This window comes from Protopterus annectens, chromosome 7.part1 (genome assembly GCF_019279795.1).
Source record: "Protopterus annectens isolate FY-2018-M chromosome 7.part1, PAN1.0, whole genome shotgun sequence".
Lineage (NCBI taxonomy): Eukaryota > Metazoa > Chordata > Ceratodontiformes > Protopteridae > Protopterus > Protopterus annectens.
The window spans coordinates 378742049-378765833 of NC_056740.1; the positions used below are offsets into that span (position 1 = coordinate 378742049).

Sequence of the window (23785 nt, forward strand, 5' to 3'; positions counted from 1 at the left end):
GGACTGCAGGGGATAAATGCCTGGCATCTCTCACTATTGTTAAAACTGCAGAAACCATGCAATTAGTTTTAGGGACTTGAAATCCAATACAGGCATCTCAGATGAGTAACTAAACAGATCCGGAATGAGATCCAGTACCCATGGTGCATGCAAAAGATGAGGCCAAAGAAAAGGGAGCCATACTTGCCAAGGCCAAAGGGAGCAATGGGGGATTACCCTGGTTTTGCACTTCATGGCTTTCTGAATGAATTTCGTGAGAAGAGGAACTGGTGGAAAAGCATAAAGGAGATCTGGGGCCAAAAATGGACCAAAACATTTCTTGATGACTGTCCCTGTGAGGGATGAAAATGAAATAACTGCTGCATTTGTTGTTGATATAAAAAACAGAGAGGTTGCAGTAAGGTTGGCCCCAGCGGCTGAAAATCTCTGTTGCCACTGTTTGCTTGAGAGACCACTTATGAGGAAATAGGATAGTCATGCTCAACCTGTCCATGAATATAACTGATGTCCTAGGAATGTGCATTGCTACTAGAAAGTGGTTAGAAGACATTGCCCATTGCCAAGCTCGCATGACCTCTTAGCAAAGAGGGCATGTACATGTTCCACCTTGCTTGCTGATGTACCAGACTACTGACATACTGTCTGTGTCTACAGAAATTAAACCCTTGGGTAGGAGGTCGTGGAAAGCCTGCAACACTCGGATAGCTCTCATCTCCAAGATACTGATGTGAAGTTTGGCTTCTGTTGATAACCACATCCCTTGAACTGTTTTCCCTCTGAAATGTCCCTACCACTGTAGAAGGGAGGTGTCCGTGATGACTGTGGCTCTGGGAGCAAGTGGGCAAAGGGGTGTACCCTATAGTACTGAAAGAGACGTAACCTGCCAATTTGTGTGATTCCTGCATACTTGAGTAAGTCGGATTCTGGTTCGAAGGGAGTGAAATTTCTTTGACCACTGTACTGTAGGACTCTCATGTGGTATCTTGCTAATGGAACCAGTGTAATAGTAGAGGCCATCATTCCTAAAAGAAAGAGAATGTGTCTTGGCTGTGGGCATGGATGTTGAATCACTTGATAAGCTATGAACCTTAATGACTGGACTCTTGCAATGGGGAGTTTTGCAATTTGTTGGACTGTGTCTATCTGGAATCCTATAAATTCTATGTTCTGCATTAAAGGCAGTTTGCTCTTTTTATGGTTGACTGACATTCACAATTGGTTTTCAAGAGTAAGAAGGAAAGTTTGGTGCTGCAATAGTAGGAGGTAGCAGTTAGGAGCCAATCATCTAAATATGGGAGGACCTGGATTCCTTGCAGTTGGAGCTGAGCTGCTACCACCGCAATAATTCTGATGAACACCTGGAGGGCTGTGGTGAAACTGAATGTCAGTGCCCTGAAATGGTAGTTCATAGGTAGGTACTAGGCTATTTGCCCGAAGGCATTTATAAGCCTAGCCGGAATGTGTTGCCTTTCACCGCCCCCTTAGATTTGTTCCCTGTGCCTCTGTCCAGCAGAGCCATTGAAGTGATCCCTGGGGTAAACTTTCTGTTTCCCATCCACTCGTCAAGGTTTCTCTTGAAGAGGGTTAGTGAGGAACTCTGCCTAATGTAGATTGGAATCTTGTTCCAGAGCATGGGAAGTCTCTCGGACAGGAATCTATCCATCCAGCACATCCTATTTATAGTTGTGGTGAGGTTTAGATCCCTAGACTGTGTGGCTCGAGGGGATATGGTTTTCTTTAGGTGGAGCATGTCCATCAATTCTGGGTTGGACATGGCCTTGTATGTCAGACAGAGATCACCTTTGAGTAGGCGGTATGCAACCAAGTACAGCTGGAGTTTCTTCAGTCGAGCTGCATAGGGCATCTGCTTGAGGCCAGTGATCCTCTTGGTGAGGACTTCTGTGGTCTTTCCAGTTGTTGCAGGTGTCTTGTAAGGTACATCCCAAATGGGGCATTGTACTCTATGATGGGTCTGATGAGTGATGTGTAAAGGGGCCCAATGACCTCTTTCGATCTGGATGCAAACCCTTTTGTAATTAGGTGGGCCACACAGAAGGATTTTCTAACCACTTTGGAAATGTGATTATCAAAGGAGGGGTTACTATCTACTTGGGTCCCCAGATCCCTTATTATGTCTTCTGTATTTAGGAGGCTACCACCTATGTGATAGATTGTGGGTACTTTGTTTTTTCCAAAGGGGATGACTATGCACCTTTTGGCATTTAGCTTGAGGCCATGGTTTTGACACCAGGTATCTGTCTCAGTGAGACCCTTTTGCAGGATGTCTGTGTCAGCCAGAGAGTCAATTATAGCCCCTAGTTTGCAGTCGTCTACGAACATGGTCAGCCAGAGTCCTCCTGTGCTTGCCTGGAGGGGTCCTAGGACTGAGCCCTGGGGAACGCCACTTGTAACTGGTTTAGAGTCAGACCTAGCTCCTGCAACTCTTACCATGTGGGCTCTGTCCATGAGCTAGCTGGCAAGCCATTTCATGACATACGGGTTTATGTTCAGGCTGGTGAACTTGTCTATAATACCTGAGCAGGGAATGGTGTCGAAAGCCTTTGCGAGGTCTAGGTAGGCTGTATGGACCACCTTTCCCTCATCTATAGCCTTGGCAATTGTCTCAAAGAAGTCCACCAGATTTTGGAGGCATAATCTGCCCTTAACAAAGCCGAACTGGGTAGGGTCCAGTGTTTGGAGGTTCCCAATGTCTCTGTTAATGAGTTCCATGATGATGTGCTCCATAGCTTTGCAAACCAAGCTATTCAGGCTTATAGGGTGATAGTTCCCAGGTTGTGGCTCTATCTTTGTGGAGCGGAATAACCATTGCTGTGCGCCACTCTGTGGGCACATAGCCTGTGGAGAGGCTGAGTTTAGACAGTGTGTTTAGGTGAGGGGTTAGTTCATCTTTGAGCTTGTAGGATGCAGCCTGGGACACTGTCCAGTCCCATTGATGTTGTGTTTTTGGCTTTGGAGAGGACTGTTTTAACCTGAGTGTCTGTGATTTCAGGGGTACTACATTATTCTGGTATAGTTATGGGCCCTTTTGGGGGTGAGAGGGGCGTGAAGTTTGCACTGAACCTGTCTGCCAGGATGTTGGCTATATCAGTCGGTTCAGTGCATTTTGTGCCATTCTGCACTAACACTGAGCAGGTCTGAGAATTGCCACTTAGACTCTTGACATAGCTAAAGAATGCCTTGTGGTTATCTTTGGAGTCCATAGCAATTTTTCTTTCGAAGCTAACCTTGGATGATTTTTTATGAGGAATGTAGTTTCTTGCTGATACTGATCAGTGATGTCTTCCCTTCTTGGGATTTTACTCTTTTCTGTACTAGTTTCCTACTTCTATTGTATAGCTTGTTTATGGCAGGGGTCCACCAGACTGGTTTCCTTTTCTTAGAGGAGAGAATCTTGATTTTGTTTGGGATAGCATGATCCATGCATTCTTGTAGGTGCCCGTAGTGTGCATTAGTAAAGGATTTTGCAGCTTGGACAGCATTATCCTTTAGCAAGGGGGCTTTGAAACTTCCCACCACGGTCTTAAGTAATATGAAGTTTGCTTTTGAAAAGTTTTTCACAGTGGTTTCTTTGACCGGGGCAGTGGCAGAATGTCAATATCCAGAGTGATTAGTTTATGGTCAGATCTAACCAAAGAGAGGTTGCCGTTCGGTGTGGAACACTGGTCGCCCATGTTGGTGATGACCAGGTCCAGTATGTTGTCTCCTCTGGTGGGGGTGTTGACCAGTTGATCCAGGGTGTTTGAATTTATAAATTCTAGGAAATGTTGGGCAAGGGAGTTTGTACTTGACTAGTTCTCCCAGTTAATGTTTGGGTAATTGAAATCACCCAATATCAGGGTGTTTGGTAGGACCTTTATGTTTCCCAGTGTTTCCAGGAATGCGGAGTGGGGGTCCTGGGACATCGTGGGTGATCTGTAACAAGCTATAATTTGAATAGCAGTTTTGCCTGTTGCTAGTTGCACGTGGATGATCTCTGAAGCATCGTGTTGTGCCACTAACCTAGATGTGTGTGTATCCTTGATGAATATGGATACTCCCCCGCCTTTTGTATTTTGGTCCGGGTTTTGTGGCCTAAATGTATGGTATGAGTTGTAGCCTGGTAGTGCTGGAGTGCTCTCTGGAGCCTTAAACCAAGGTTTCTGTTACTGCACGTATATCGATTTTCTCCATACTGAGGAGTGCCTCGAGTGCATGCATTTTGAGGTTTATACTTCTGGCATTGAGTAGCATTACCCTCAGTTTTTTGTTACTTGCGCTATTTATGGCAGTGGGTTTGTCTTTTGAGCCTTGCCTAAAAAGGCACTATGGGGGTGGCAAGAGCCTTGGCCAGTATTCAAAAGCCTAAGGGTGACAGGTGCAAGCCATCTCTAGCGAAGCAGCGTGGCATGTCGAGTATGTCATCCCAAGCAGACAGACACTGGATCTCCTTTGAATGACACCAGAAGCTTAGCCAATTGTTGAAATTGATAATTTTTTCTCTATACCGTGGTATCAGTCTTGGTGAGGGCAGGATGCTACTCAAGGTCAGGGGTCATACCAGCCTGGGCTACATGATCAGAGAGCTCCTCCCTGTCTCTTTACATGTAGTCCAGGGAGGTACGGCTCAGGTCATTCACACCAACATGGACAATGACAGAATCATATTTGCATTTGTTCTGGAGTGACCTGAATGCTTGTGTTATGTAGCAGATCCTGGCACTCAACAGGCAGCTAACAGTAACCTTCTCCTTGTTCAGCCTAGTGACTGGGACGTCAGTGTGCCTGACTATACTGTCACCTATTACCAGTGTGTTGGGTATGTTATTTTGCCTTAAGGGATCTGATTGCATGCCACACTTGTTTTGTGAAGTATGTGTTTCATGGTTTGTGTTGGGGGGTGGAGGTTGCTTGGATGTCTGCTTTGGAGGTCTCTGTTGCATTTGCAGATTTTTATTTAGAGCCTGTCTGTTTCCGTGTATTTATGTGTGTTTTTTGCCGGTGCTGGTTTCACAGGTCTATGTGAGACTGGTGGTGTGATGCAAGTAATTCCCTTCTCCTCTTGACTGCCTGGTCCAGTCTTGGGTTGAGAGAGCTTAGCATCCAGTTTGGCTGTATAATTGCATCTCTCGCCTGTATTAGTGTTTGGTGGAAGGAGGAGAGGGTTGTCTGTGTACATGAGGCAATTGTAACATTACCTCAAAATGCCCAGATTCATCAGTTGGACCGGAGAGTACACCTGAAACTGCCCTTTGGACATGCCTGGATGGGTACACTAAACTGTTTTAATGATTGGCTGATAAGGTCGAATAGAGAGCCTTGTCCTTCTCTACAGTATAGGAGGGTCTAGTGCTAAGGTTTATTAGTGCTTTCTTTGAATTTTGAGCAAGTGCCAGGATGAGAAGTGAATGGCTTGAGTGCTTAAGTTGAAAGTTTGCCTAGTTCCAAGGGAAAAATTGAACAGTAGACTTTGTGGAGCCGGGAATAGTTAAAGCCTAGCTAACCGGTGCTGCCCGGCATGCAAAACAAAATGAAAGTGATAGAAATTAGACCAAAATGGCCATTAAACTACTAATTTCTGGGCTGAAACCACTCCTCCAGGGACAGATAGGCTGCTCAAAGCTCCCTCTCTCACAGTGAACAGAGAAACTTCCTTCTATCCAAGTAAGGTATGGGAAACACAGAAACTTGTAACACAGCCCTGAATTCAGCACTAACCTGAAAAATGCACTATACTAGTTTAGAAAGGCAGGAAAGCAAGTATATTTTTTTGTTATTTTTTGTTTTTTTTCCAGAAAATAAAGCAGATACAATCAAAAAAACACTTTAAATGCACAGAAATGGCTATCACACTTGAATGTTTAGCCTACAACACTTTAACAAAGCCATTTTTGTGTTTAAATTACCTGTTTAAGTGCAGGCAGTAAAATAAGTACAATATGTAGCTGAAACAAGCTTTTTAAATCACAGAAACTCTAGAAGAATCGGCGTTTTAGGCGGAATTAGATAAAGGCAGCAAGAAAATGCAGAAAAATTATACTTAATCACTCCAAAGTCTCTCTTTTGTCTCTCTCTGTTGCTGTAGAACTCTGCAGGGCACCAGGCATGAGCTTGCTGAGCTGTATAGTGATTGGCTTCTAGCCAAAAGGGAAGAAATCACCTGGATTGCTTCTGGACCTTGATGTGGATAGTAGGCATCCAATGGACTGCACTGTGACCATGCAAACATTGTCTGTCTGATATACTGATTTAGGTTGCTGAAATCCAGTACTGGTCTGAGGTTCCCTGTTTTTTTCTGCAATGAAAAAGAGTCTGGAATTGACTCCGGATCCTAACTGGCCTGGTGAGACTGGCTGGATGGCTTATTTGTTTAGCAACTTTGATACTTCTGTTGCTGCAGATTCCAACTGATTGGGTGATGTAGAAAAACAAAATCCAGAGGTGCTTTGTCCTCCAGCTGCTACTTGTTTTATGTGTGATTGGGTGATGTATCAAGAATGTTCAATCTTTTCTTTCTGGAAGCCAAAAAAGATATGATATAGCCTCTGGTGATTATCATTAGCACCCATGAGTCAGAAATTATGGCATGCCAGGCTAAATGGTGCAAGGATAAGTATCCCCTGACTGCCTCCAGAATGAAGCAGTTTGGGCAACCATTCAGGGACACTAGTTAGGTTTCTTAGTGAAGGGCCTACAGAAACCTTGGTTTTGAGGTCAGCTTCTTCCTCTCAGGCAATGGGAGGTCTATTCCCCAGGACTGTCCTGGTGAAAACCTTAGGATTTTTTGAACCACAGCTTTCTACCTCCTCGTTGATTCCTGAAAAAGGATCTTTGAGGAGTAGAAAAATGGATTCTCACTGCAGACAAGGTCTTACTTTCTTCTTGCTCTTGGTAAGCATTTATTTTACTTTACGTTCAAAGAAGGTGAACTCTCATAGGGGGCATTGATAAAGGATGCCAAAAAGCTTTCCACAAAATTCCCTAGCAGCATCCAGGCATACATCGCATGGTAATACCTGTACCAGCTGCCCCTGATGTACCATCAGCAGTTGCATGCCACATTTAAGGTTGATTGCAAGGTAAATATTTGGACGTCCACTGTCTTTTGGACGTCCATAGGTAAACTACCTGAAAGATACTTGGAAATCTCCTTAATCAAATCTCTTTGGAAATGTGTAAGGTGTGCTAGACAGTTTAGTGCTCAAAGTGCAATGGCTGTTGATGCATATGTCCATTTCCCTAGTCTATCCAATGACCATGACTCCCTGTTAGGATGATGACAGAGGAACTTTCATCAGATAGTTCCTTTTGTGTGTCTGCTACTACCACCATGGCATCTACAGGTGGTCCCTTTGTCCAGTGTTTCTCATCTTTCGGTGGAACCAAAATTTTGTCTGGCTTTATTGGGATAGGCTCTGCCACATCAGGTTCCTTCCAAGCTTTCTGTGGAACAAGATCTATTAAAGGTAGCCCACCCAGGACGTCGATGGGCCAGACCCAAAATCTTCAAGGAACATGGACTCATCAGAAAGGAGTTTCTGTGGACTATCCTCCCTCTGCTTCATCAATTCCAGAATATCCCAAAATGAGATGTCCTCTGGTAGGGATCTTTGGGATCCTTCTCCATCATCTAAGTTCATGTCTTCAGTGATGGACTCAGGAAAGGAGTCTAGATGGTTCCATTTGCCTGTCCTTTTCTGGGGAATGTCTTTCAGGGGCTCTGAGGGAGACACCTTGGAGACAGATGGACAGCTTGAACATCAAGTTGCCTCAAAGGTGATTAGGTGTGTCTGTTCCTGTTGATAAAAGTGAGAGGCAAGAGGTAGAGGATCCACTGGGAGTCAGGTTGTATCTGAACTCAGTGCGGATACCAGTCTCCTTGGTCCACCCAAAGCCCTATCCTCATCCTCGAAAGTTGACTCAGCCAGTGGATCGAGGCTAGCTCTGAGGACAACACTGGAGCTAAGTTATCTAGAGCCAAAGCCCTGGGGGGGGTTCCAAAAAAGTTGGAGTCAGCTCCACCATCTGAGTTCCAATCCCGCCTTTGCGGCTCCAAAACTCTCCTTGACCAGGAGGCACCGTTGTCGAGACAGTAAGGAAAGATGTCTAAGTAGAAGTCTCCAGGGCTATCTGATCTTAACCTGGTGCTGTGGAAGAGTTTGGACCTATAATCACTGGCTATGGAAGGGGACCCTGTTCTATTAATATATGCTACGTTTCAGGTCGAGAAGCACAAAATCTGTAATCCAGGTAGTTTAGAGGTATGAGAGAGACGGGGCAGAAATACAAGGAAAATCAGGTATGTTATGCAAAACTAAAGAAACATACCAGATTTTCCTTGTGTTTCTGCCCCGTCCCTCTTGTACCTCCGAACTGTCTGGATTTCAAACTTTTTAAAAAAATAAATGAATGAATGAATGAATAAATAAAGCAGCAACAGAAATATTTCTTTCTCTGTAGCTTCCTTTCCAAAGCATGCTCAGTACATCATGAAAGCCCCAGGATACAGAAAGAAAGCAGAAGAACACCACAGCACTGTTATACAGACATTATTTAAGAAAAGTAAGTAATGTCATTGTACAATAGCAATAACGAACTCCTGGGTGTGATATATTGAAGATTTACCACGGTTGCCTTTGTTTAATCATTTGTGCTTTGCCCCAGGCATTAAATGACACCAACCATGGGTAAATCTTCAATATACCACACCCAGTTGTTGGTTACTGCTATAGGAGACAACAGTTCACTACAGTGAAACAGAATGTGTGTTATACTGGAGTGTGTAACAGCTTTTAATTCTGATAATTCCTCAGAGGAGCATTTCAGTATGCCTTCTGTCCAAATTTCTCAGCTGTTCCTGATTTTACGTCAGAGGTTTGCCCTGTACATCTTAAATATTCTGAATTTCTGGTAAATCACTGAGTTTCATTCTTCCGATTGTTTGAAATTAAATAGTGATGCAAAACCTGTTGCTCTACTAATTTTAAGTGAATTAAAGACACATTTAAAAACTGACCCTGATTTGGCCCTTTGTCCTCCCATTAATTTTGGGTTTGTACAAAATTCTTAATCAAAGAAGTTGAGAGGTATGCTGTTATTTGTGAAACAGTGATACATATTTTTAATAACTTTCAAAGCTGGTAAAAAACTTCACTCTCCTATGGTTTCTCTTTCTTTTCTTTTTTCTCTGTAACTGGTATTCTGGACAAATCTGGAATGTATGTGATTTACACATCCATAGTTTTCTTCCTAAAACTGACCAATCAATCCATTGGTAGACAATGGTTCATTTGTTTTGCATCTGTTTTATTTCACTGTTTGCTAAGCACTATAAATCTTGCTAAATAATTTTATCCTGTTCCATCTTACTTTTGTAACTTTCCACTTGAGTATAAATAGTGCTTATTTACTGATTTATTGTCTGAGTAACTGATTGTGCTGCAGTCTGGTTACTTTGCAATAACATTTGCTGCGGAATACAGAAAACCACCAACTATTTCTTATTCCTCTAATGCTTTATTGAAAATGTTGGTTGCCATAGAATCTGGAAGTAATTGGACAACGGCTCAGCAAACAGTAAACAAAAACACCAGTTTATTAAACTTAATACATATAGATCCACTGAAGTAACTACTGTGAAAACTACACATTACAGAATCAGAAAGCCTGCTTTACAAATTGAAGACATAACTATGACACAAATAAATGGTAAATAAATCCTTTGCACTTGATCTTTAAAAATGCTCTGAGTTAACAAATGGAATCCATGAAAGTCCTAAGCACTTGGAAACATTATAGCAGGGGACATAATACTTATTGTTAAGTTATTAAAAATTACAATTATATTCACTATCAATAAGCCCACAGCATGAAGCAGCCACAATTATGTAGCCCAGGCCGGTATGACCCTGACCCTGAGCCCAGGCCAGTATGACCCTGACCCTGAGCAGTATCCTACCCTCACCAAGAATGATGCCACAATACAGAGACAAAATGATCAGCTTTAATAATTGGCTTAATTACTGGTGTCATTCTAAGGGGATCCAATGTCTGTCTGCCTGGGATGACATGCTTGACAAGCCACACTGCTTCGCAAGGGACGGCTTGCACCTGTCACCCCTGGGCTTCCGGATATTGGCAAAGGCTCTTGCCACCCCCATAGTGCCTTTTTTAGGCAAGGTTCAAATGATAAACCTACCGCCCTAGAAAACAAAAATGGAGAAAAACTAAGGGTAATACTGCTCAATGCCAGAAGTCTAAACCTCAAGATGCACGCCCTCGAAGCCCTCCTCAGTATGGAGAACATCGATGTTTGTGCTGTGACTGAAACCTGGTTCAAGGCTCCTGAGAGCACCCCAGCACTATCAGGTTATACCTCATATCATGCGTTCCGGCCCCAAAATCCGGACCGAACCACAAAAGGAGGGGGAGTATCCATATTCATAAAGAATACCCACACCTCCAGGTTAGTGGCAATGCACGAAGCATCGGAGACCATCCAGGTGCAATTAACCATAGGTAAAACTGCCCTACAGTTTGTAACATGCTACAGACCACCTTCTCAAACTCAGGAAACCCACACAGCCTTCCTGAAGACACTGGAGAGTATAAATGTCTCTCCAAACACCATCATATTGGGTGACTTCAACTACCCAAACATAGATTGGGAACATTACTCAAGCCCCAACACCCTAGCCCAAATGTTCCTTGAGTTCATAAACTCAAATGCTATGGAACAACTAGTCACCATTCCCACAAGAGGAGAAAATATACTAGACCTGATCATCACAAACATGGGGACAAAATGCTCCACACCGGAAGTATATCCCTCATTGGTGAGATCAGACCATAAATTAATCTCACTGGAGATCCACATCCCACCCCACCCCAGCAAAAGGCCACAGTGAAGAACTTCTCAAAAGCAAACTTCACACTTCTTAAGACGGGAGTGGTATCCTTCAAGGCCCCCGAGCCAGTGGAAACCACAACCCACGCCGCTGAAACCCTTACAAATGCCTTCTACGAGCACCTCCAGGAATGTATGGATCAAGCAATCCCTAATAAAATCAAGACCCTTTCCACCAAAGGCAGGCGCCCGGTCTGGTGGACTCCAGCCATAAACAAACTCTACAACAAGAGGAGAAAGCTACTACATGACAGAGCAAAATCCTTAAATGGAAAGGCATCTCTGATCAATACTAGCAAAAAACTACGATCACTCATAAAATCATCCAAGGCCAACTTTGAGAGAAAAATCGCTAATGACACAAAAGACAATCATAAAGCCTTCTTTAGCCATGTTAGAAACCTGGGTGGAAACTCCCAGATATGCTCAGAATTAGTCCAAAATGATAAAAAAATCACTGAACCCACAGACATTGCCAACATACTGGCAGACAGGTTCAGTGCAAATTTCTCCCCTCCCTCCCCCCCAAAAGGAGAAATATCTATCCCACCAGAGTCTAGCCTCCCAAACATCTCAGATGCCCAGGTGAGAGCTGCTCTCTCTAAAGCAAAAAACACAGCATCAATGGGACCGGACAGTGTCCCCGGATGTGTACTACACGAACTCAATGAGGAACTAAACCCACACATAAGGCTGCTGTTTAATCTTAGCCTTACTACAGGATACGTACCCAAAGAATGGCATACGGCAACTGTGGTCCCACTCCACAAAGGCGGTGCTTCTACAGACCCTGGAAATTACCACCCCATAAGCTTGACGAGCCTTGTCTGCAAAGCTATGGAGAGGATCATAATGGAACTCATAAATAAAGACATTGGGGACCTACAGGCACTGGATCCTACCCAATTTGGCTTTGTCAAGGGCAGATCCTGCCTCTTGAAATTGGTCGACTTTTTCGAAACAGTCACTAAGGCCATTGATGAGGGTAAGGCAGTTCACACAGCCTACCTTGACCTAGCAAAAGCATTCGAGACAATACCCCACTCGGGCATCATAGAAAAGCTCACCAGCTTAGATGTAAACCCATATGTCACAAGATGGGTTGCAAACTGGCTCAAGGACAGAACACACAGGGTTGGAGTTGCTGGTGCCATGTCAGACTCTAAGCCGGTCACGAGCGGTGTCCCACAGGGCTCAGTCCTGGGCCCCCTCTTGTTCGGCATTTATTTTTCTGAAGTGCAGGCAAACATAGGGGATTGTGGTTGACAAAATTTGCAGATGACTGCAAACTGGGCACCATAATTGACACTCCATCAGACACAGACATCCTCCAGAAAGGTCTCATAGAAATGGATAACTGGTGCCAGAGCCATGGCCTTAAGCTAAATGCCAAAAATGTATAGTCATACCCTTTGGGAAAAACAAGGTAATCCCTAATTACCACATAGGTGGTAATCCATTAAACACGGAAGAAGTTATCAGGGACCTGGGGACCCAAGTTGACAGTAACCTCTCTTTTGACACTCACATTGCCAAAGTGGTTAGGAAGACCTTCTACATTGCCCACCTGATCATGAAGGGATTCACATCCAGATCAGGAGAGGTCATTGTACCCCTGTACTCTTCACTTATCAGACCAATGATTGAGTACAACGCCCCATTCGAATGTACCTTACCCGACACCTGCAGCAGTTGGAAAGACCCCAAAAGTTCCTCACCAAAAGGATAAAGGGGCTCAAACATATGTCATAATGATGCCCGACTGAAGAAACTCCAGCTCTATTCAGTCGCATACCGTCTGCTCAGAGGTGATCTGTGCCTGACATACAAGGCCATGTCCAACCCGGAATTAATGGACATGCTCCACCTCAAAAATCCAAATCCACCAGAGCCACGAGAGCAAGAGACTTAAACCTCAACACGGATATAAATAGGACGTGCTGGAGGGACAGATTCATCACCCAGAGACTCCCTACACTATGGAACAGAATCCCAGTCCATGTGAGGCAGAGCCCCTCACTGACTCTGTTCAAGAGAAATCTTGACGAGTGGATGGGAGATCGTAGGTTTACCCCGGGAATCATCTCTGTATCACTGCTGGACAGAGGCACAGCAAACTAATGGGTATAGTATTCTCATCCTAAGGGGTGGTGAAAGCCACACACACTCTGGCTAGGCTTATAAATGCCCTAGGGCAGATAGCCTAGTATGAACCTATGAACCTATGAACCTATGAACCTATGACAAAATACAACTGCTTCAGCCTGAAATTCAAACTTAAAAAAAATGTACAAAATATGGACAGAAACATGATGCCTCATATACAAAATCATGTGAGGTTTAAGCAATCAATAATGCCTGACAGGATGTGTGTTAATGGATAATTTAGCACCTGCCCAGGGGTGGCATTGGGCCTCAACACTTACACATTAACACACACCTTGGAGGGCATTACTGTGCTTAGAGAATGGGTTCGCTGTAAAATTGTTGTGTTTACTTGCTTATTATTTTTTTTTAAGTACTATATTATTTTTTTTACATTTTTTTAATGTAAAATAGTTCCTCCGCCTAATATTTTAAACTTGCTGTAATATATGCTAATGGTGTTGGGGTAAACATTTTACATCAAAAATACATAAAATAAATAATATACTGCTCAAAAAATAAATAAGTAAAATGCAACAATTTTACACAGAGCCCATTCTGCTTCTCTCGCATACACACATACACAGTCTCTTCTGCTGTCACACACACAGTCTCCTCTACGTTCATGCACTCATTCACTCACACAAGATTAGTCTCACTCTTTCTCAGTCTCTCACACACACAGTCTCCGCTGCTTTCATACAGGCATTCAGTCACACAACATTGCCCTCTCTCTTGCTCTTGATCTCTTACACACACAGTCTCCTCTGCTTTCATACATACATTCACACACACAAGATTATTCTTTCTCTCTCTCTTGATCTCTCACACATACATGCATACATGCAGTCTCCTCTGCATTCAGTGACACACAATTGCTCTCACTTTCTCTCCAACTCTCTCGATCTCACATACACACACAGTCTCTCTCTCGTTTTTTTTTTTTTTTTTTTTACATTTTGCACTCACGTTCATTCTCCAATCAGTGTACGATGTACAGGTTGCCAATATTCTAAGCGAGAAATAATATAATGGAACTGAAAAGGAGGAATAAAACAGTAATGCATTTAGGATATGGGAATCTTGAAGGCCAAAAAAGTGGATTAAGGAAAAACACTGGAGGAATCAGTAGCAGTGTCCCATCTCCAAAAGGAGCACACTTCAACCCATGTAAGTGAAGTTCAAAAATCACTGGTACACATTAAAAGCAATTTTTATTAAGAGAGACAAATTATTTTCTCCTGCCATACCACTGCTTCTTACATATGCTATCTAGGAGACTGCTATACTGAAATTAAGAGAGGATTTTCTGAGATGAAACAATTTCAGACACACTGTATATATTTCCCCATAACCACACTTAATTACTTAGACTTTTGGGCCTCACACTTTTAAGCCTTGAACACACAATGAGAACCCATCTCTAGCTGCTCTACAAGGAAACGATGCACAAGAAAAAGAAAGCTAAACAAGAAATTAAGTCAGAAGATTATGGCAAATAAGCAGAAATAATGCAATAATGTAATAAGCAAAAATAATACAATAACATGGGTAATAAGTTACAAAAATAAGAGCAGATGGTAAAATATGGAAAATGGCAGTAAAAAGATTAAGAGATAGAAAGGCATTTTACAACTAGAGATGGAAAAGTAAATTTAGAATGTGCTAAATTCAGGAACTGCAATTAGCGAATAAAATAAAGCTTTAAATGTAGGAACATGCATCACACCTGACCTCCAGCCTTAGGCAATAAGCCTACATGGCAGCTCCATGCTGTTTTTATGGACCAAGTCCAACTGGGCTACTTGAGTCGTCAAGATACCAGTCACACTAGACCTAGCTCTAGAAGTGCATCCTGGTATCCACATACTGGACAAGGTTCTTATATTCTTTAAATGAACTATTATGGAGGGGATATTCTAGATCACTGTTTCTCTGGGCCTGTCTCTCAGACCAATCTACTCAAGGTGACTTACCTGAACAATAAAGCACCTGAAACCACAGCTCAAATGATATGAAGGGTATGCAACCCCCTCCTTCATGACATGGTGATTCCATGGGGGATAATCACTAGAAACCATGGCATACGAAAGCAGATGGAGCTGTTTTGGGGTTACAGTCTCTATTACAGGAAGCTATTGAGTGACATAACTGTACTGTAAAAAGCTTTGAGGGACAACTGTTTACTAGAATGTTTTAAGATAATGATGTATGAAGCTGAAGAATAACTTAGAGAAATTCTAAGACTAAAACGAACAAAATATCACTAAGAATTAAAAGCAAACTGGCTTCCAAAAAGATCAGTGGAAACATGGAACTGTACCCTTGAGATGTGAAGACTAAGCAAAACAACAATATAAAAAGGAAACTGACATGCATTATGGAGTCAGGAAGTACTGGAAAGGGAAACAAAGAGGCACAAAGGTCTGATGAAAATGTAGATGATGAATCTCTTTCCTGAGAGCTTTTTCCCCAGAATGTCTGGATTCTCTCGACTTGGATTTCACAATGATAATACTCCTGGGCAGACTGAACATCTTAGTCATGCTCTTTCAGTATTCCAAGTTTTGCCTCATAGCCAAAGAACTACGAGTAAGTAAATATGTTAAAATGGTATTCTTATCTTTATGATTAAAAAAAAACTGACACAGCAATTATATTGTTTGGACATAGCACAAAAATAAACAAGGTGACCATTTTGCTACTTAACTAGAAATTCCTCACGTAAACAGCAGGCCCATTCAAGCAGGCAAGCTCATGTGCAGTGAAAATGCAGAATGATGTTTATAAATTAACCTAGTCAAGGAGAACCTCCCTTCTCCCAAGGTCTTTTGCGCTGCACTTTTGAACTTTCTGAACCAGATTAGCAATAGGGATAATGGACAGCTCACTGACTCTGTATACAGTAGATTACATACAGTAGATTAAATCCCCTCATCCCCTGACTCTTATGTGTAGAGTAGATTAAATCCCTTCATCCACTGACTCGTATGTATACAGTAGATTAAATCCCCTCATACACTGACTCTTACGTATACAGTAGATTAAATCCCCTTAGCCACTGACTCTTACATGTACATTAAGCTAAATCCCCTCAGCCACTGACTTGTATGTGTAGAGTAGATTAAATCCTGTCATCCACTGATTCTTATGTATTCAGTAGGTTAAATCCCCTCATCCACTGACTTATGTGTACACTAAGCTAAATCCCTCATCCACTGACTCTTATGTGTACAGTAGATTACATCCCCTCATCCACTGACACTTATGCATACAATAGATTAAATCCCCTCAGCCACTGACTCTTATGTGTACAGTAGTTTAAATCCACCCATCCACTGACTCTGTTTATACATAGGCTAAAACACCTCTTCCACTGACCCTATGTGCGCAGTAGATTAACTCCCCTCACCAACTGACTGTGTATACAGTAAGCTAAATCCCCTCGTCCACAAACTCTTATGTGTACAGTGGGTTAAATCCCCTCAACCACTGACTCTATGTACAGAGTAGGTTATATCCCTCAGCCACTTACTTGCTATCTACAGTAGTTTAAATCCTTTTGGCCACTGGCTTTATGCATGCAGTAGGTTAAATCCCTTTATTGACTAACTATACATGCATGGAAACGGCTTCTGGTGTTTTCCAGGATTGATATAGGAAAATCTCATTTTTGACTGTCTGAGAATTGAAAATTCGTGGCATTTTCACAGAATTTGGCAATGTAACCTAGAGAACTAGTTTACTAGAAGATGTATTTCTGCTTATGTTTATGATTTATAATATTGCCAGCTTACATTATTGAGTGTTCTGTGCCTAGAATCTGTTTTAATGTTCAACATATATTGATGTAGATGAAAGTTACAATGAAATTACTTTAATGAATGGAAATTACATTTAAAAATTCCTGGACGTCATGCCATGAAAATGGAAATTAATTTTTTTTTTTTGAAAACCGAAGAATCCCTGTTATGTGTACAGTATTTTAAATCCTGTCAGCCACTCACTCTGTACTGACAATGGGTTAAAACCCCTCAACCACTGACCCTATGTACACAGCAGATTAAATCCCCTCGGTCACTGACTCTCTATGACCAGTAAGTTAAATCCCCTCAGCCACTGACTCTATGTATATAGTACATTAAATTCCCTCATCCACTGACTGTATATGGTAGGTTAAATCCCCTAAAGCCACTGACTATGTAAACAGTGGGCTAAATCCTCTCATCCACTGACTCTGTATACAGTAGGTTAAATCCCCTCAGCCACTGACTATGTAAACAGTAGGTTAAATCCTCTCATCCACTAACTCTATGTACCGTAGGTTAAACCCTCTTGACAACTAACTCTATGTGACCTTACCTGGACAATAAAGCACCTGAAACCATAGATCAAAGAATATGACGGTTATGCAACACCCTCCTTCATGACTTATGTATACACTAGGTTAAATCCCCTCAGCCATCAAATCTGTGTATACAGTAGACTAAATCCCCTCATCCACTGACTCTGTGTATACAGTAGGTTAAATCCCCTCACCCATTGACTGTATACAGTAGGTTAAATCACCTCAATTACTGACTTGGTGTACAGTAGATTAAAGCCTCTCAGTCACTGACTCTGTGTATACAGTAAGCTAAACTGCCTCATCCACTGACCCTATGTACACAGTAAGCTAAACCCCTCATCCACTGACCCTATGTATATAGTAATTTAAATCCTCAAATCCACTGACTCTGTATACAGTTGGTTAAATCCTCTCAACCACTGACTCAGTGTATACAGTAAAGTTAAATCCCCTCATCCACTGACCCTGTATATAGTAGGTTAAATCCTCGCAATCACTGACTCGGTGTATACAGTAGGTAAAAACTCCTCATCCACTGATTCTGTACAAAGTAGGTTAAATCTTCTCAACCATGACTCTGTGTATACAGTAGGTTAAATCCCCTCAGCCATTGAATCTTATGTATACAGCAGGCTAAATCCCCTCATACACTGACCTCATGTATACAGTAAGCTAAATCCCCTTATCCACTGACACCTATGTATACAGTAGGTTAAATCCTGTCAGACACTGACTCTATGTGCACAGTAGGTTAAAACCCAAAGCCACTGACCCTGTGTGTACAATAGGTTAAATCCCTCAGCCAATGACTCTGTGTGCAGAGTAGGTTACATCCCTCAGGCAATGACTCTGTGCACAGTAGGTTACATCCCTCAGCCACTGACTCTGTGTGCACAGTAGGTTAAATCCCTTAGCCACTGACTCTGTGTGTACAGTAGGTTAAACCCTTTTAGCAACTGACTCTATGTGCAAAGGCACTGATTTGGGGGTTTTACAAGAATAATACCAGTAAACTGTATTTTATGACTGTTTGAGAATTAAAAATCATTAAAAATCCATAGCATTTTCACAGAATTTGGAAATACAGACCAGTGAACCAGTTAACTACAGTAAGCTAAATCCCCTTATCCACTGACTTTTATGTACACAGTAGTTTAAATCCCCTCATCCACTGACTCTTTGTACACGGCAGGCTACATCTTCTCAGCCACTGACTAATATGTATACAGCAGGTTAAATCCCCACATTCACTGACTCTATATGTATAGCAAGTTAATTAAACTGACTAATCTCTGTAAATGTAAAAACCCTTACTCAGCTATCCTGCAAGAGGAATGTTTGTTTATAGCTGTGTACTGTCTCCAAAAAGACGAGGATGATGTCCTGATTACTTTTTTAGACAATATACTGTATATATATATATATATATATATATATATATATATATATATATATATATATATATATATATACACACACACACACACACACACACACACACATATATATATATATATATATATATATATATATATATATATATATGGGTTCCTATGAATTCACCGACAGTCAGAACATCGACACTCACCTCATCGACACCAAAGCATCGACTGTTCATAACATCGACATTTCAGGTAAGCGATCTTCCCCCTTACAGGACCCATGGTAGCACTTGTTTCTCTATTACGAAGTTAAGGACAATGCAAATTGTAAAGAGTCGCGTAAACCTTACGCGTTGTAACAGAGAAACAAGTGCTACCATGGGTCCTGTAAGGGGGAAGATCGCTTACCTGAAATGTCGATGTTATGAACAGTCGATGCTTTGGTGTCGATGAGGTGAGTGTCGATGTTCTGACTGTCGGTGAATTCATATATATATATATATATATATATATATATATATATATATATATATATATATATATATATATATTCATTTTCAGAGACAGGTTCTATAGTCAAATTCTGGGGATGTAATTGAGGGCACTACAGCTCTCATTTCTACTAATCCTGCTTAGATAGTTTGAGAGAAGGACTTCATTTACATCATCAAGTTTTCCAAACGCATTATTATTATTATTTTGTATGGATAATTTGTTGCTGTACTGGAGGAGAACCTAGACATTTTTTATGACTTCTTACTGTTTATTAATAATTACTTTGTTTTTTTTTCTGCAATTTACCACTGCCACTACCTTCCTTGCCTCACACTTTCTGGATATGGAAACTTTTATGTATTTTTCCTGAGTGAAAGTTTAAGACCAAAATATATAAAAAGGTGTGTGCTGTAATTCTGATGTGCGCTGTCAAAGTCATCATTCCTTCCAACTCAAATACAATTTAGTGGGGGATCAAGATATATGCTATTGCAAATTAACAACTGGTGAGAGTATTTTTTACACACACACATACACACACACACACACACACACACACACACACACACACACACACACACACACACACACACAAACTTACACCTGTGAAAGCCTGGCACAGATTACCCGCTCTACCAACTTTGCCCAGACTTTAAAGTACATTCACTGCCACCACTCAGTTACTATAAGGCTCTTAAAAGGGTATTCAGTTATACTGAGTGAAATTAATATTAATACAAATGGTAATGTTAACCAAGCAGCCAGACTTTCAGGAGTGACCAGAGTTATCACCAAATAAATATGTGCAAATACTCTCAAAGCTTAAATGTTTTCTAAAAAGGACCAGCCACAATGAAAAGTTTAAATATATTTAATAATAAATCATAAAAGAACAAGAAAATACTAAATATCTATTTACAATAATCACCAGAGTTTCAGTTACAGGGAATATTAAAAATAACACAGGTGGAAAGTTTCACACAGTTATAGAAAATGTGGGTGAGTGGCCCTTGTCAGATCCAAGACAGAATACAGAATGTAAATTCTTACTAATATCTAAATATTAGTTTCGACTTACAGAATGACATCACACACATTTGGTCATCTGACTCAGTTTCCCATGATACCACCAACACTAGAAGCTGACAGGATTTTAGCACCTATGTGTTACCATACACTAGAGCTTTGCTCAGATTTCCTGGAAGTCATAAAACCATTTCACTCTTCCCCACAGGAGCTATGAACTATTCTTTAGCACAGATACTGCATTGCTGGCTCCATTCAAAACTATGGGATAATGACTTTATGGCTTAACCCATAAAGTAATTTAATTTTGAGAATCTTTTGCAAAGACGGGTGGATTAAGATTAACCTCTTCACTTGCAGTATATGTTGTTACAATGTATACGTTTAATTCAGTTACAATAATACATGTACATTTCTTTTCCTTCCAGGAGGGTGCACTGTACACAAGCAAACCTCACAAATACATTTTTCAGCACAAGCATCTGTACAAATCAGTTTGATATACAAATGGCATATAACTATTTACAAATTTCCAGCTAGCTGTGCTGGCATATGTTACAAATCCACTGCTCTGTTTCTCCTGGCAAGGCTGGCAATACCTCCTATCGACACAGCTACCAAAGCTAAATCAGGGTGCAATGTATTGTAGAGACATAAAGGGACTGTTCATTCTTAAAAAATAAAGCTTTTTTTTACCGTAGACAAACTGGATTTAAATCACATGGGTAGGGATTCTGACCTGTCATTTTACAAAATAGATTTGCACTACACTGGCAAATTTTATTTTAGGTGAGTAGCTCTTCTGGAGTGAATGCTTTACCTATGCTGGAAGCACAAAGGCTCAAACTGTATGTTTTTACGTTCTGTACATTAAAACAAAACTTAATTTTCTCTACTAACATTTCATCCTGTTGTACTTTTAATGTTCAAGATGTGTTAGAAAGCATTATGATTTTACTTACTTGTGTTTTAAGTAGGTTCGGATGATGGCCATTTATTACAAAAATACTATTGTTCATAATAAAAAAAGATATTATTGCCTGATTCATATTCTACAGTTTGTTTTTATTGATTTCAATGCTAGCAAGGTATGTCTTTTGGTGTAAGAGCTGTTTTGATATTGGGAGCATAAAAAGTGTTTTACACTAGTGATGACAACAGTGTTTTACACTAGCAATGGCAACAGTGTTTTAAAAAGTGATCAGAAAACTAATGTCTAGTTCCCATTCCCTACCTACCTGTGCAGTTTGAACCAACATGTCCCTGAAAATGTAGTACTGAAGTGGGATGACAGTTTCAATATATATAAATCCCCACATAACATCATCAAGGAAAACTAAAAAATGAAGTGTAAACACTCAGAAATACAGTTAAATACATAATACACCAAAAAGCAGATTTTACCTGAACTTTACGAACAAATGATGGAGCCACTCGTTTCTCGAAATCATCGATTGGTGTATATGAGTTCAAGATCTTTACTATCTACAAATATTAAAATTAGACAAAAGGCAAAAAAAAGACTTAGATTTTTGTCTTGGAGAGCTAAATACTTCATATTACATCTCACCAGTTCTGTTCCTGATTCTGATAACCAGGATTATCTCTCCTCATCTAATACTAGAATCTGGTACAATCCTAAGTGTCAGAAGGTGTCAGTTTAGCTGTATTTTGCATTGTACAAATAGTTCAGTCATCACAAAATAAAAGTTACTCATACACTGGCTTGTAGATATATTGGAAAAATGTACAGTTATAGGTGTGGGCCAAGGTGCATTACTTTTTCTAGGGCCCCTTCCGTCACTCCTTCTCCTTGTAATACCAAAAACAGATGTATAAGTACAGGCTAATTCCCTCCTATATCACATTCTTTAGGTATAAACCCTTATGTCACCCAGTAGAAAGTCAGTTGGCTCACATACAGGACACAGGAAGTTAGAACTGGGGGGTCCACCTCTACAAAGACACCAGTCACAAGTGGAGTCCCTCTGAGACAGCTCCTTTTTGGCATTTACTTCTCTGAAGTCAAGGCCAATGTCAATGGTCTCTGCTGACTAAATTTGCACATGATTTCAGATTAGGAACTGTCACTGAATCGCGCACTGACACAAACATTCTCTAGGAAGGGCTGACAGAGACAAAGAATTGGTGTCGAAGCCATAGAGCTAAATGCAAAGAAATGCATATAATGGTATCCCTTGGGAAGTCATCCACCCATGGTAACTATTACATTGACAACACATCCTTAAAAAGCTCACCCAGTAGTCAGGAACTTGGGGGACACACACAGACAGTAATCTAGCCTTCGACCACCGCATGTCTACAATAGTGACGAAGTCATTCTATAGTTTGGTACTAGGCTATCTGCCCTGGGGCATTTATAAGCCTAGCCATAGTGATGTGGCTTTCGCCACCCCATGTAATGGTACAAAAGTGAACAGAATAGATTTAGAATACTGTGCCTCTGTCTAGTAGTGACACAGTGAAGACCCCCTTACATAATAGAATTAGTTTACTGTGCCTCTGTCTAGTAGTGACACAGAGATGACCCCTGGGGTACACCTACGATCTCCCATTCACTCGTCAAGATTTCTCTTGAAGAGAGTCAGTGAGGGGCTCTGCCTAACATAAACTGGGATTCTGTTCCAGAGTATGGGAAGCCTCTGAGTTATGAATCTGTCCCTCCAGCATTTCCTATTCATATTTGTGCTGAGGTTCAAATCTTTAGCTCTCGTGGTTCTGATGGATTTGGATTTTTTGAGGTGGAGCATGTCCATCAATTCCTGGTTGGACATGGCCTTGTACGTCAGGCACAGGTCACCTCTGAGTAGGCGGTATGCTACTGAATAGAGCTGGAGTTTCTTTAGTCTGGCAGCATATGACATATGTTTCAGACCCTTGATCCTCTTGGTGAGGTACTTTTGGGGTCTCTCTAGCTGTTGCAAGTGCCGGGTGAGGTACATACCAAATGGGGCATTGTACTCAAGCATGGGCCTGATAAGGGAGGAGTACAGGGGCACAATGACCTCCTTTGATCTGGATGTGAATCCCTTCATGATAAGGTTGGCAAGGTAGAAAGTCTTTCTAACCACTTTGGCAACGTGGGTGTCAAATGAGAGGTCACTATCGACTTGGGTCCCCATGTCTCTGATTACTTTTTCTGTACTCAGTGGGTTACTGCCTATGTGATAATTTGTGGGCACTTTGTTTTTCCCAAAGGGGATGACTATACATTTTTTGGCATTCAGTTTAAGGCCATGACTCCGGAACCAGTTGTCCATTTCAGTGAGGCCTTTCTTTAGGATGTATGTGTCAGCTGGTGTATCGACTATGGCGCCTAGTTTGCAGTCATCTGCAAACTTTGTTAGCCACAACCCTCCCATGTTTGCTTTCACATCTGAAAAATAAATGCCGAACAAGAGGGTTCCCAGGACAGAGTCCTGTGGGACACCACTTGTCACTGGCTTTGAGTCTGACATGGCTCCA

At 41.4% G+C, this 23785-nt stretch overlaps 1 protein-coding gene across 1 annotated transcript in view; it reads right to left on the reverse strand.

Annotated features, from left to right (window-relative positions):
- Positions 1 to 23785, reverse strand: part of MYO5C (myosin VC) — a 1763334-nt gene that overhangs the window by 12460 nt on the left and 1727089 nt on the right. Inside the window, exon 28 of the mRNA XM_044078824.1 lies at positions 21704 to 21784. Within this exon, the coding sequence (XP_043934759.1) occupies positions 21704 to 21784 (81 nt within the window). The remainder of the gene's footprint in view (positions 1 to 21703; positions 21785 to 23785) is intronic.